Here is a 14911-nt window from a genome sequence, read left to right as displayed (position 1 = left end):
TGCATATGGAGAAGAAGCAAATCCATGGTGTGCAACACTGCTGGGAACACTCTCAGTATATCCTTTGATGTAACTTTAAGAATGGAAATGGGCATTACGAAAAAAAGAATGAAGCCCTTGTGTAGCAAACCCATGAAGTCATTTCTTCACGCATCCTCCTAATCCTTGCCTTTTCCGATCCGTTAATGATGAAGTAGCCACCAGGGTCCAGAGGGCACTCGTTCAGCTCGCAAAGATCACGATCCGTGAAGCCATTGAGCAGGCAGTAGGTGGACCGCAGCATGATAGGAATTTTCCCTATGAAGGTCTTCTGGTGCTGCGTCTGCAACTGGTCCTCACCTTCCTTAATGACTGTCTTTGTTATGTCCACATACAACGGAGCGGAGTACCTATGAACAGAAAGTGCCACGTGGCGTATAAATCTCCAGCATCAGAGAGATATAAATACATTTCACCCTAGACAATTACAAAGTTAAAGATAACAAATTTGGAGTCCAATGGGACACCTTTAAGACAAACAAAGGTTTATTCAGGGTATGAGCCTTCGTGCGCATACACACTTTTTCAAATACATTGAAATGGAAGCTAGAATTCAAATTTATAGACAGAGGCTGAACAGCAAATTAACATGTAACATGATGTGCTTTCCCCACTGTACTTTGCTTTGGACACTGCAAGCAACTGAGGCTTCATCAAACATCATTCTAGCAGAGGGTATTTCTTACGTAAGATTTCTCAGCCTGGCTTCATTTGGCGTCATGGGTGAAGGGGCACCATCTCTTTCCCAGTGCGTAGGCTTGGAGAGATAAATTTGTTCGAATTTCAGTAGATAACGCGGCTGTAAAAGAAACCAAAACAGATGGATTTAATTAGACATTTATTTTGAGAAGTGAAAGCTTGTTCAACCATCCTCCTGATCCCATAGCAGAGCAGCTGGTATGCCATCATACTATGGGAATGCAGAAAAGATAGTGAGATAAAGTAGTCAGTTCCCGAGACTCTCAGCTTTGATTTAGCCCTTACGGATGTCAGGCTATCCTTGGAAGCATGTGCCAACTGCTGCTGAAATCTCACAGCCAGAGTGGAGGAGGACTAAGATTTCCAGCTGAGGAAGAAACTTCAACACCCTACCAGGCTCTATGCCCCTTTCCATGATTAGCAAATCAGGATAAATTACACAAAAGAACTACGATCTTCTTTTCCATGAACATAATTTAAGAATTAAAGTTTTATTGGCACAGAGTTTGAATTCTTATAGTGTAGAGTACACAGACATACACCTGCAATTTGCACAGACATATCCTTTATTTACTTCATTTATACCCCCCACCCCCATTCTCCCCAATGGGGGCCCAAAGCAGCTCACATAAGAACATAAAAGATGCCAATGTGGGATCAGGCCAAAGGCCCATCCAGTCCAACACTCTGTATCACACAGTGGCCAGAAATACCAGGTGCCATCAGGAGGTCCACCAGTGGGGCCAGGACATTAGAAGCCCTCCCACTGTTGACATCATTCTCCTCTCCTCCATTTTATCCTCACAACAACTCTGAGAGTATGTGACGGGTCCAAGGTCAAGCAGTAAGCTTCCATGGCCGAGTAGGGATTTGAACCCGTGTCTCCCGGGTCCTAAATCCGACACTCTAACCACTACACCACACTGGCTCTTACCGGTTCTTCCACTTCTCCAGTAGCATGCTGAGCTTCTGCTTGCAGGTCAATTGGTGGAGCATCTTCAACGATTCTCTGCACAGACATCTGAATGAACTCATCAAAAGAGTCCAGCTGCTGTCGAACCAGGCCCTTTTCATCAAAATAGGAGCTTTGGGGAAAAAGAGAGAGAGAGAAATCATGGAGTGAGAGCAGCCCCTCAGAAAGGCATTATGATAGTTTCTTCAACTATTATGACCAATGTGAAAATACAAGTGTGAGGCAAAGCACCCCTGGCCTCCCCCCTAAGGGTTAATGGGAATGGTCTCAGGCCTGGTCCATCCTGCAGGTATTGCTAATTGGTCTCTCGGCCAACACAACCCTCATCATTTTCAAGGCCAGAGATGGAAGCATGGTAATTAGCTTCTCCTGAGAACCTGCGGCCTCTAGGATGGGAGCATCCTGCAGGTATTGCTAATTGGTCTCTCGGCCAACACAACCCTCATCATTTTCAAGGCCAGAGATGGAAGCATGGTAATTAGCTTCTCCTGAGAACCTGCGGCCTCTAGGATGGGAGGGGTGGTGAGGTAATCTTCTAGAGGCTTCTCCTGAGAACCTGTCCTGATTGGAGGTCACCTTCAACTGAGGATGCTGGGCAAAAAACTATAATTGATCTAAGGTCCTGAAGAAGAGAGGCCAACTGGGATTTTGGTAGACTGACAGTGCAATTCTAAACAGAGATACACCCTTCTCAGCCCACTGATTTCAATGTACTTAGATGGAAGTAACTCTTCTTAGGATTGTACTGTAAAGGCCTGAACTATGACCTACAAAGTATTAGCTCAGCTAGTTTTCTTGCTGCATTTTAGAGTTGTGTGGGCTACAGAATAAATTTTCATATTGAGAGAAATTGAAATAAACTTCATAAAATCTTTTTAAAAATTAAACAATGGTCTGGTTACTCGTATACAACCACCCTTGGGGACCCACGGGGTTCAGGCTTGGACTCCTTGACAAGTCTTTATCTTCAGTTTCCTACCAGCACTCATAAAAGGACAGACTGCATCCTGTGCCAATAGACCTGAAGGGAGAAAATCTCTTCGGACAACCCAGTGGAACATTTTCCTTGAGCTTAATAGTTTCTCTGCTCTTAGAGATAAGTCTTCAAACCTTGTGAGTGTGGGCTGGAGGAATCCAATACACATTTCTCATCTTTTAATAACAAGGCCACATTTATTTACTTAGGAATCCTAAAAAATTAATAAGCTTAAAAAGAAAATAATGAATCGACTGTTTCATATTCATAATACGTATGTATTATGTAAAACGTACATAACTACATGTATTCAAAGTGCAACTGACTTGCACAATTCATTGCCACAGGATGTAGTGATGGTTACTAGTTTGGCCAGGTTAAAAGAGAAATAGACAAATTCATGGAGAGGAGGTCCATCAAGAAGCATGATGACTACGGTGCAACCTCCATGGTTCAGAGGCAGTAAAAGCCTGTGAACACCAGCTCTGGAAGGCAACAACTGTGGAGGGGCATTTGCTTATATTCTGTGAAACCAGATGCTAGACCTGATGGACCACTGCTGTGACCCAGCAAGGCTGTTCTGGGGTACACCCCAATATGCAGAAGGTCTGCAGAAGAACACATAAAGCTGCCATATCAAATCTGTTATTGATCCAACCTGCCCAGTACAATCTACTATGACAGATAACTCTCCAAGTTATAGGCAGAATCTCTTCCACCCTTGGGACCTGAGGTCTATTTTAACTGGAGAAGCTACTAGGGGCTGAATGCCAAACATTCACCATGTGCATGAGCTATGGGGGAAATCTGCCCTCTCCTTCAGTTGAGAAGTTACATTAATAGGCAAGCTACCCTGTTTCCATGTGTTCTGCAAGCGACCGTTCCCAACATATGGCAAGGACTGAGTGGTCTCTCACCTGTAAGGGTGGGTCAAGAAAGATTTCAATACAACAGCGCTCATTCCAAAAGTACAGCAGGGAGAATTGTGGTCGTGCTACAAAGAATGGCCACACACACCCCATGCTAATTTTCATTTGTTCAACTGTCTAAGCTGTTAAACTACAAGAATCCCAAAAGTAACGTGCACAGACAAAGATGTGAAAGCTTAGACTTTTAAACCTCTCATTCTAGGGAATGATTTCCAAAGACAAGAAGACAGCAATTGCAACCAGCAATGTGGGTTTTCTGGGAAAATTTTATTCAAATTTAAATAAATAACTCAAGTATTTAAAGAATGTTAGCAAAAGAAGGGAAAGGCACCAGATACGAGCACTAGGGCTTGTCCCTGCTTCATATCCCACATTACTTAACCTAATATGATTGCTTTGCAGCACAACTGCCCCAGCAACTATTGACTATACTTACATAGGTGGGGCAGGAAATTTTCCACACAAAAATACAGCACTGAAAAATTTTCTACCCCAAATCAACTGTATACAACATACAGCCATCAGTAACACAATATGAATTAAATTCTCTAAATGTAAGACTCTCTTAGTATTATTCTATAAACTGTTACTTGCAATATTCATTATATTGCATACTAATCTGGCTGTTAACCATTTAGCTAATAAGTACAGCCACCAAGACAACACTGTGCACCGTCCCCCCCAAGTTAAATCCTTTAAGGCTGTTAAGCCAGCCAGCATCGTACAGTGGTTAGAATATCAGGCTAGGACTGGGAGGACCTGGGTTCAAGCCCCCCCCCCCCCAAAGCTCATAGGGTGATCTCGGGGCAGTCACGGTCTCTCAACCTAACCGATCCATGGAATGGTGGTACAGATAACAGAGAGCCATGTGTGCCACCGTGAGCTCCCTGGAGGAAGGGTATGAAAGAAATGTAAGAGTGTGAATCCCAAGCAAATTTACTTGGGAATTAGTTTAACTGAGGTTATTGTGACTAAATAAACAGAGAGCCTGTTCCACTGATTATTACAGAAAAGACTATACATGTACTTCTCTCTCTCCACTGAAATCAGTGAGAGTTAAGAGTGCCTTTCCCTGTCCTGACCTGGATAGCCAAGGCAAGCCTGATCTTGAAAGATCTAGGAAGATAAGCACACAGTATTCCAGATGAGGTCGCACCATTGATTTATATAGCGGCATTATGATATTGGCTGATCTGTTTACAATACCCTTCCTAATAATCCCCAGCATAGCATTGGCCTTCTTTATTGCAGTCACACACTGTCTCGACATTTTCAGTGAGTTATCTACTACAACTCCAAGATCTCTCTCTTGATCTGTCTCTGCCAGTTCAGACCCCATCAACGTGTATTTATATTTAGGATTTTTGGCTCCAATGTGCATCACCTTGCACTTGGCCACATTGAACCCCATTTGCCATGTTGACGCCCACTCGCCCATCTTTGACAGATCCCTTTGGAGTGCCTCACAATCCTCACTGGTTTTCACCACCCTGAACAACTTCGTATCATCCGCAGATTTAGCCACTTCACTGCTTACTCCCAACTCCAAATCATTAATGAACAAGTTAAAAAGCAGTGGACCAAGTACTGATCCCTGTGGTACCCCACTGCTTACCCCCCTCCACTGGGAGAACTGCCCATTTATACTCACTCTCTGTTTTCTATTAATTAGCCAGTTTTTGATCCATAAAAGGACTTGTCCTTTTATCCCATGATTTTTGAGCTTGCTTAGGAGCCTTTGATGAGGAACTTTATCAAAAGCTTTCTGGAAGTCAAGGTAAACAATATCTATTGGATCCCCCTTGTCCACATGTTTGTTCACCCCCTCAAAGAACATTAACAGGTTAGTGAGACAAGATCTTCCCTTACAGAACCCATGCTGAGTCTGCCTCAATAGGTCAACCATGACTTCCAGGCACACACACACACATACACACAAAACACTTACCAAAAAAAAAAGAGTGCCTTTCTTTGGCTAGAAGGAGGATTGGCAGCCCAGCACTGCCAAGCCCTGAGAAGATGGGGGGAGGGGGAGTTTGCACCATTGACACTGCACCGACATATCCCTTCTGGTACAGACACAGAAGTGACACCACCACATCAGGACAACCTCTGGGACTCACCAAAAATTCCAGAATCCTAGAGCACCCTGATGTGTTGAAGTCACTTCTGTTTTCATACTGGAAATGACGTCACAGCATCTATGTAACACCAGTTTTCACCCATCTTCCTCCAATTTTGCTCCAGCTGCTCCAGAGGGCAGCAGCAGGGCATAGGGCAGGAGGTCTTCCACTACAGCACCCCTAGCTAGAGCACATCTGTTACTAGTTACAATCTGGCAACTTACCTAATAACAATCCAACATGCCTCCTGCCATAAGTCTGGAGTGATTTCATCATCATCTTCATCATATTGCATATCTGCCAGAGAAGGGGGAAACAACATACATCTTAAATGTTATTTCTTCAGCCCTTACTGCACAGAGATGTGCACAATCCCCCTTCAAATAGCTTAAGCATTTACTCCCATAACCCATGTCAGCAGCTCTCAACTGCCAATGGCTCTGCAAGGTCTCAGGCAGAGGTTTATTGCCAACCATCTTAAATTAAATATTTTCAACTAGATGTACCTGGGGTCGAACCATCGGCATAGAAAGGATAGTGCTATGGAGGCACGCCAAGAGTTTGCTTGATATCTCTAATGAGACTGCTGGCACAATACTTCAGCTTTTCTGTCTCAAGACGAAGAGTGACAGTAAGGGGGAACAGATGAACCAGAAGACTAACAATGCAGTCTTATGCAAAGTTACTTCAATCTCAGCCCACTGAAAACAGCGGACTTGGACTGGAGAAATTCTGCATAGGATTGCACGGTGAAATATTTTTCCAGTTCTTCTGTACTAAGATCGGGTGAGCAGAACTGCATCTAAAGCTCAAAGGACAGCTTTAGAGAGGTATGCACCGTCAGCTGTACCTGAACTCCCTCACACTCAGTACAACATACTTCTGAGTAAGAATGTATGCGATTGCCAGAATCTCAATAGGATCAAACAAGATTTAAAGATGACATTAAAAATAAATAGCTGAGCCTTCTAATATCAACAGCTCCAAAGTGAATATCTTTGTCCCAAGCACAGTTCTCCCTTACTTAGTGGAGAGATATGTATGAACGTGAAAATGGAAACCACAGTGTAAGTTAAAGATAAACTTTGACAACTTGGAAATTGGGCAAGAACAGCATTTAGGTCTACCATAAATTTTAATTCAGCCAAGGTTCCTTTTTAAACCAGAGCTCCCGCAACAACTGAGCATGTCCATTTTTAAAGCTGCCCATGCCCCTAATAAATTACTATCTCATTCTGCTGTTACACGAGGAAAAAAGGGGGGCAAGCTAAACAATGAGTGAATGGAGTCAGGAATGCAATTGAAGCAGGCATCACGAAGTCAAAACTGGCGTAGCGTGGTGATTGCTAAGAAGTACCAGCTGTCAACCCGAAAGCTTCAGTTCAAATCTTACCATAAATATGTTATGTAGGTTTGTTATTTTGCAATATTTAACAGCATCGCATTGCTAACAATGTAAGATCTTGACAGACAATCTTAAGGATGACAGCTGAAAGAAAAGAAATCTGGGCTTCTTTTACTTATCTCAGAGTTGCTCATGCCTTAGAAATTTTTAGCACAACCCACTATGAAATAGTCTTTAGCAAGCCATTAGCCTCCACTTAATGAAAATTAGCACTTCCATGGAATTACCATAAGCTCAGCACATGTTACTGTATTGTAATTCTTACAACAAACCTATAAGGTAGGCCTAGCAGACACACCACAAAGAGCCTGTGTAGCAGTTAGAGGACCAGAAAGATCCAGGTACAAATCATGACACTTAATAGGTACCAACAGCATTAATGCAGGGGGCAAAATGGAGGAGTGCCACATACCTGAGCTCCTTGGAAGAAGGGCAGATTGTTATAAAGGCACTAAACAAATAACCACAACATTGCAGATGGGAGACCAATGCCAGAAAAGGGTAGTGGCTTGCCTAGGAGTTCATAGCAGAGATCCGAGCCAGGGACCCCCTAATTTCTAGTCTCTTAAATGCAATACTGCACCATCTTTCTTCCTCTCAACCATCTCAAATTGCAATGTAAGAAGATGGCCACAATGTCAGCCTACCTTGCAGGAAGGATATGTAGGTGAATTTATTTATGCATTTGTTTATTTATAGTTCCAACTTTCTTGATGATACAAGACACTTAACACAGTAGAAGACAACACAATCAAATGGCACCGGACAACCAAGCAACACAAAAGGAATAGGATCACAAAAATGAGAAGCGATGCAAAAAGTATCAAACACGGTAATGTCCGAAATGCAAACAGGAGTGGAATTACAAAAATAACTAAGAACAAGATAAGGCACACAATAAGCAGTGGAATGACAAATAGCATACACAGTGAAATAATAAAATAATACCTACAATGAACAGTGGAACAGACTGCAGTTATGTTCCCTTTATTCAAGAACGCTCCTTTCCATTTGTACTAGAGCATATACTCTTTCTATATATTCAGATACTGAAAAAGTCTCCCATCCGGATACTGAAGAGGTGAGCAGCGACTCACAAAATCTCATCCCCTGCCCCAAATTTTGTTAGTCTTTTAAGGTGCTACTGGACGCTTACTCTTTTCTACTGCTACAGACAGACTAACACGGCTACCCATCCCGATCTATCGCCTGGGTGTGATGATGCAAAGCGCTTTGACACTCAAACAAAACAAGCACCAAGATGTTAAGTCTGTCTGTAGCAGTAGAAAAGAGCAAGAGTCCAGCAGCAACTTGAAGACTAACAAAATTTGTGGCAGAGTATGAGCTTTCGCTCCTGCCAACCTAGCAGATCGAAAGCAAGAAATTGCAAGTAGATAAATAGGTACCACTTCGGTGGGAAGGGAACAGCGTTCCGTGCGCCTTGCTGTTTAGTCATGCCGGCCACATGACCACGGAAACGTCTTCGGACAGCGCTGGCTCTTCGGCTTCGAAACGGAGATGAGCACCGCAACCCTAGAATTGGACTCGACTGGCTTTCGAGCAAGGGAACCCTTACCTTTACCTATGAGCTTTCGTAAGTCAGCGCTCACTTCTTCAGATACAAGCACCATTTATTTTGACTTCTATTAAATAGCCTGAAGGAAACTTCCCAAGCCTGGTCTTTTCAGGCCCAGACAAGGGAACCTTTACCTTTACCTATGAGCTTTCGTAAGTCAGCGCTCAGTTCTTCAGATACAGGCACCATTTATTGTGACTTCTATTAAATAGCGTGAAGGAAACTTCCCAAACCTGGTCTTTCCAGGCCCAGACAACAACCCCCCCACCACCACCTACACACCGGGCACCGTCTGCGGAGCTAAGAGCCGAGACCACTCAGAGACCTCAAGGACCACCCCCCGCCAGACCTCACCTTCGTCGGCGTCGTACATCTTGGCGAAAGTTCCTCAGAGCAACCTCAGACCCAGCGGAAAGAAACCGGCGACGACAGGAGCTCACGCAGTCTAGCAGACACCCAAGCAGGCGAAAACGTCGCGCTAAAGCCAAGCCGCTCAGTAGGCAACTGCGCCTGCGCACCGGCTCAAGCACTTCCGCTTCTCCTCAGTTGTCACTTGACCCGTAACACGGAAGGGCTCACTGGTCTCCTTGGCGACGGGGTTCCGCTCTGCCCTTCTAGCCTCAAACTTTACGGGTTTTTCTCCCGCCGTACAAAGTGTATTGCACTCCTTGTGCCACCGACACCACCGAGAGGCCACGACCTGGCCATGGGTGTTCATTTCGGAATGCCTTTTCCTTTTTAGCCCGGAGTTTTGTTTGTTTATCTGGAAATCGGCCGAGGCAACAACGGATCAGGATCGGGCTGCTCTGGAGCTGCCTTGTCATTTGGAAAGACCCCCCTCCCAATGTCAATTTCTGAATGCTTTACAATAGTTTTACTCCGCCTTTCTGACCTGGGCTAGGGATGCCAGCCTCCAGGTGGGACCTGGGGATCCCCTGGAATTACAGCACATCTCCAGGCTATAGAGATCAGTTCCCCTGGAGAAAAAGGGATGCTTTGGAGGGTGGTCCCTATAGCATTGTATCTCACTGAGATCCCTGTCCTCCTCTGGCTCCACCCCCGAATCTCCTGGAGTTTCTCAAACTGCATCAGGCAACCCTACTCCCCTCAATTCCCCACCAGTGGCGGGGGGGGGGGGGGGGGGGGCTGGCAACCCAGATGGGACAGAAGCAATTAACATTGTGTAATTTTTAAAAAGCCAGCATCTCCAAAGGTGGGGTGGAGATATGCAGAAGACTGGAGCCACAAACCATTTATAAAAGAGACTCATGGAGACTTTCAGCACATCCTAGGGAAAACTTGGCTCTGCCAAGTAAACACGCTCTGTGTCAGCGGTTCTCAAGCTGTTGGTCAGTCAGGAGCCAAAACCAAATCATGACTATTGCAGGTCGATTTAATTTTGAGTCCAGTGGCACTTTTAAGACCAACAAAGGTTTATTCAATCATTGAACAAACCTTTGTTGTTCTTAAAGGTCCCACTGGACTCAACATTTGTTTTACTGCTTCAACTCAACACAGCTACCCACCTGAATCTATCTTGCAGGTGAATTGTAAGGCCAGAAAGGAGTAATTAGGCAAGCTTGAAAAGGAGGCTCAGGGAGCCTTAATGGAAAATTTGGGTTTGCTTCTGCTTTTCTTATTTATTTTTGCTGTCAAAGCACAGTTGATTTATGGTGACCCCACAGGGTTTTGAAGGCAAAAGACATTCAGAGGTGGTTTGCCATTGTCTACCTTCACATCGTGGCCCTGGTATTCCTTGGTCTCCCATGCAAATACTGACCAGGGCCAACCCTGCTTAGCTTCTGAGACCTGATAAAATTGGGCTAACCTGGATTATCCAGGTCAGGGTTTGCTTTTGCATACATGTGCAAAATGAAATACAACCTGTTGCTCAAATACAAACTGTATTCAGTGCTAACTGATGTGAGATTGTGTTTTTTGTTGGGGAAGGGAGTTTCTTTGCAAGTGGGACCCAAATGTACGATCAGTATTAAAGTGATTTTTGAAAAGTGAGATTAGAAATCAGGGCAGCATCCATGTGTAGTTGTCCTTGCAGCAATCATTCCCACACAAATGCTCCTGTGTGGACAAGCTAATCCAGGATATGATAGGGTTACCACATTTTGAAAATTAAAAAAGGACATATTTCCCAACTGACTACTTCAACCAAGTGATCACTGTGACAAATCTCATTCTAATACCCCTATTTAAACTGTGATGATTGCTACTAACTAGGAATACGCCTAACCTTCCAAACCCCAAAAGAGGACATTTTCGTCAGTTTTTTAAAAAGAAACCAAAAGAGGACAGACACCCCGAAAAAAGGACATGTCCTCTAAAAAGGGGGACATCTGGTAACCCTGGTATATGAACAAGTGAGCCGTGACTCATGAAAGCTCATACGCTGCCACAAATTTGGTTAGCTGTTAGGGTACTACTTGGCTCTTGCTCTTTTCTACTGCTACAGACAGACTAACACGTCCACTCATCTTGACCAGTCACGAATGACTGCTGTAAAATAAAGTTTGAATCCAGCGGCACTTTTTAAGACCAACAAAGTTGAATTCAAGGTATAAGCTTTCGTGCAAGCACACGACAGTTTATAGCCTGAGGCCCCGGTCACACGGCAAAGTTGCCACGGGAGAGGCACAGATGGTGGGCGGATTATCCAGGCACGATCACACCCCAACATCTGGGAAGTGGAGCGCACCCGTGGCTTACCGCAGACAATGCGAGTTAAAAAACTAGTACCTCCAAGGTACTAGTAAACGTTTGCCATGGGCTGCCTCCAGACTCCCGTGGTGTGATTGCGCCGTCACGCAGCATTCCCCTCCGGTCCCTCATTTACCCGCCGGCGCCGAGGGAAGGACCGGTGGTGTCCGGCCAGTGTGCCTGGGGCCTATATAAACCTTTGTTGGTCTTGAAGGTCCCCCTGGACTCAAAGTTTGTTCTGTTACTTCAGACCAACACGGCTATCCCAACTGAATCTATCTTGCTGTAAAATAACTATATCCAACAACGCATACACAAATCACGGCCTTATGCGATCCCGCAGAGAGGAACGGAACAGCACCACCAAGCAGCCGGCCGTGACCCCCTTCTCCAGAAAGAGCGAGCCGAGAAAGGAGATCCCCTCCAACCTCGCCGACTCTATCATCCCTTCCTGTCTCATCCTTTCGGCTCAAACGCCCGAAACAAAGCTTCGGCCACAGAGCTGTCAAATGCTAGAGCGGCAACTCCTAAGGCTCGCGCGCGCGCACTTTTTCCGCTTATCACCGGAAGTTCTTTCTGGGTTTGGCTCCAGCGTGTCTGTCTGTCTCCGTCGTAGCGGCGGTTGCGATGAACGGGCTGAGGCGCGCCTTGGGGCTGGGGCTGGGCCTGCGGGGCGTCTGGCGTCGCTGGCCCTCGTGGCCCGTTGGAGGCGCAGGGGCGGCCCCTCGGCGAGCGACACCCGGAGGCTTCTCTACTGTCCCGAGCGCTGAGCGGCCGCCGAGGCGGCGGGAGGCGGGGGGCATCGTCGCAACAGCCGCGAAAGACCCGCGTGAGGAGGAAGAGGAGTTCGTGTTCCCCGAGTATCACCCGGCGGAGGAGCCGGCCCTCGAGAAGCTGCTGAGGGAGCTCATCAAGAAGGAGGAAGAGGGGGAGGAGGAGATCCCGCAGGTGCCCCGGGAACCCCTTCCGCTGCAGGCTCCCGACGGCCAACTTCCGAAGCAGCCCCGGCGGAGGAGGCCCCACAAGGCTTCGGGGAGTCCGGATCCCTCGATACCCTCGAGCGGGGTGGCCTGCTCGGGCTGTGGCGCAGAGCTACACTGCCGGGACCCTGCTTTGCCCGGGTACCTGCCCAGCGCCAAGTACCTGAGCCTGCTGGGGGGGGCTGGGGAGAGCCCTGAGAAGGCTCTGGAGGATGCCATCTGCCAGCGCTGTTGGTTGCTGATTCACCACCAGCAGGCCTTGCGGGTGCAAGTGACCCCCGAGGAGTACCGCAACGTGGTCAGCAGTGCCGTGCGCAGTTCTCTCCGCCATGGCCGCCCGCCCCTGGTACTCTGCCTGGCGGATGTGCTGGACCTGCCTGACTCCCTCCCGCCGGATCTCCCTGAGCTGGTGGGAGATCAAGCCAATATCCTGGTGCTGGGCAACAAGGTGGACCTGGTGCCTGGCGATTCACCTAACTACTTGAAGCGCCTCCGGGAGCGCCTGCTGGAGGCCTGCACCCATGTCAGCCTGAACCAACACAGGGGGGGCCCAAACCAGCGAGTGGTTGACGTGCACCTCCTCAGCGCCAAGACGGGCTATGGGGTGGAAGAGCTGATCTCCAAGATGCAGAGCTCGTGGAAGTTCAACGGGGATGTATACCTCGTAGGGGCTACCAACACTGGGAAGTCGACCCTCTTCAACACACTGCTCCTGTCAGACTACTGCAAGTCCAGAGCCTCGGATGCTATCAGCAGGGCAACCATTTCTCCTTGGCCAGGTCAGAGGGAACTGAGGAATTTCACTCACTACACTTTTATTCTTTGAGGCCACTAACAGAAAGGCGGGTATGGAAGCTGCTGGACGTTCCTGGGTTGGGTGGTGTTGTGTTATCCTGAAGTGCAGGAAGAGGCATATGGTTTTTCCTTGGGGCTCCCTACTCGAGTGCTTACCAGTGGGAGCTTATTGTGCAGATGATGTGGTCTCACCGATCACAGAATTCTCTGGCTCCATGCATTCATGGTGGCAACTTTTAGATAGCAATGATTTGGATGGAGCAAGCATTTTCATGCAGAATCTCGGTGCTGCTCTCCTGGAACGTGGCTGCTCTTCTGGAGAAGCTGGTCATACTGTCTCTAGCAGCCATATGGTTGGAAAGGAGAGCTGTAGAAGCTGAAGCCCTGGAACAAGTAGGCTGCAAAGCTCTTGGGGGTCATATGAGAGAAGTGAATATTACTTGGCGTGTCTGCAGTATTTTAGGCCATACAAAATCTTTCCGGCACATTGTCTTGTCCTTAATCTCTAAGAAAAAACCCCTGTAAGTTACTTCAGTTATTGTTCCCATGCTGTAAGTTTTCAGCTGAGAATGGCCACCTAAGACGGCCTGGGGAGCTTGTGGCAAAGGTGAAGTGAGAGAAGATTTGTAACTCAGACTTTTGATCACTGCCCCAGCCAATGTTGGATCAGGCCAATGGCCCATCCAATACAACCCTCTGTCACACAGTGGCCATAAATACCAAATAAATGTGCAAGTATGCTGCAAGTTTGCCTCCCCCCCATCATCTTTAGCAAATAAGAATCTGCCTTTAGTGCTTTTTGCAGAAACTATGTTAAAAGAGTAGTAAGTATACAAGTGGCTTCCAGTGACAACCAGACAGGGGTTGTCATTATACACTGGAAAATAGCACACTAGTGTTTTATGTTCTTATGTCATAAATGACTAACAATCACTTATGCAGGCTGGCAACTTTAAAGGACTTGAAGGGCTTGTTTAGTGCCAGCTTAAAGGGGGAAGATTCCCGGTTCAAATGGCTGCTGGTTGGAGATGGGCCATCTGCCCTTGGCTCAGTTTGGGATTGGCCTGAGCAAGGAGTAATTTTTAAATTTCCCCCAAACAGTTCCCTGTCTCATTCCCAGTGTCATTGGGAGTATAGCAGGATTCACATATCTCTTCCTGTACCCTGGATTCCCCCAGTTCCTGTATCCTGATCTGTTCGCTTATACCTAGTCTGCCTGAAAGTCCCTATGTGGCCGTCCCTGGTGTCCTGGATGCTGAAATGGTGGCATCCCTGTCACTGGGGACCCTGAAAGACCATTTCTAGAGTGCTTGCCCTACATACAGGTCCTAGTATCCTCAGTAGGGATGGGCATGAACCAGCTGATGAACTAAAATTCATCACGAATTTTGGCTGGTTCATGGTTCGCAAAGCGATGTTCACGAACTGAAGAACTGCCACAAACTTCCACAAGTTTTGTTGCAGTTCATGGCGGTTCATGAAGAGCAGACCCCCTGCTTTCTGCTCTTCACAAAAAACTCAGATGTTTGGTTTAAATGGCTCAGAGACATTTAAATCCTGCTTTCTGCTCCCTGTGGAAAGCCATGGGGAGCAGAAAGCAGGGGTTTAAACTTTAAATGGCTCACAAACGTATATGAACCAGTTTGCGGTTTGGTTTGTGGTGTAGTCATGAACCCCAAACTGAATCGCAGAACTGCTGTTCAT

General features: G+C 46.6%; 2 protein-coding genes across 2 annotated transcripts in view; one reads left to right on the top strand and one right to left on the bottom strand.

Moving 5' to 3' along the window:
• POLR2B (polymerase (RNA) II (DNA directed) polypeptide B, 140kDa) overlaps positions 1 to 9194 on the bottom strand; it is a 32024-nt gene extending 22830 nt beyond the window's left edge. The window contains 5 exon segments of the mRNA XM_015406988.1: positions 170 to 389; positions 726 to 838; positions 1673 to 1823; positions 5964 to 6036; positions 9075 to 9194. Of these exon segments, the coding sequence (XP_015262474.1) occupies positions 170 to 389; positions 726 to 838; positions 1673 to 1823; positions 5964 to 6036; positions 9075 to 9093 (576 nt within the window). The 5' untranslated portion in view covers positions 9094 to 9194.
• A 2865-nt stretch (positions 9195 to 12059) lies between these two features.
• The window catches only part of NOA1 (nitric oxide associated 1), a 17674-nt gene continuing 14822 nt past the window's right edge, over positions 12060 to 14911 (top strand). Inside the window, exon 1 of the mRNA XM_015406976.1 lies at positions 12060 to 13191. Within this exon, the coding sequence (XP_015262462.1) occupies positions 12060 to 13191 (1132 nt within the window). The remainder of the gene's footprint in view (positions 13192 to 14911) is intronic.

The sequence above is a fragment of the Gekko japonicus genome, unplaced genomic scaffold (assembly GCF_001447785.1).
Source record: "Gekko japonicus isolate JY-2015 unplaced genomic scaffold, Gekko_japonicus_V1.1 scaffold2226, whole genome shotgun sequence".
Classification (NCBI taxonomy): domain Eukaryota; kingdom Metazoa; phylum Chordata; class Lepidosauria; order Squamata; family Gekkonidae; genus Gekko; species Gekko japonicus.
Note: the sequence above shows the minus strand (reverse complement) of the source record. Positions and strands in the feature narration are given on the sequence as shown.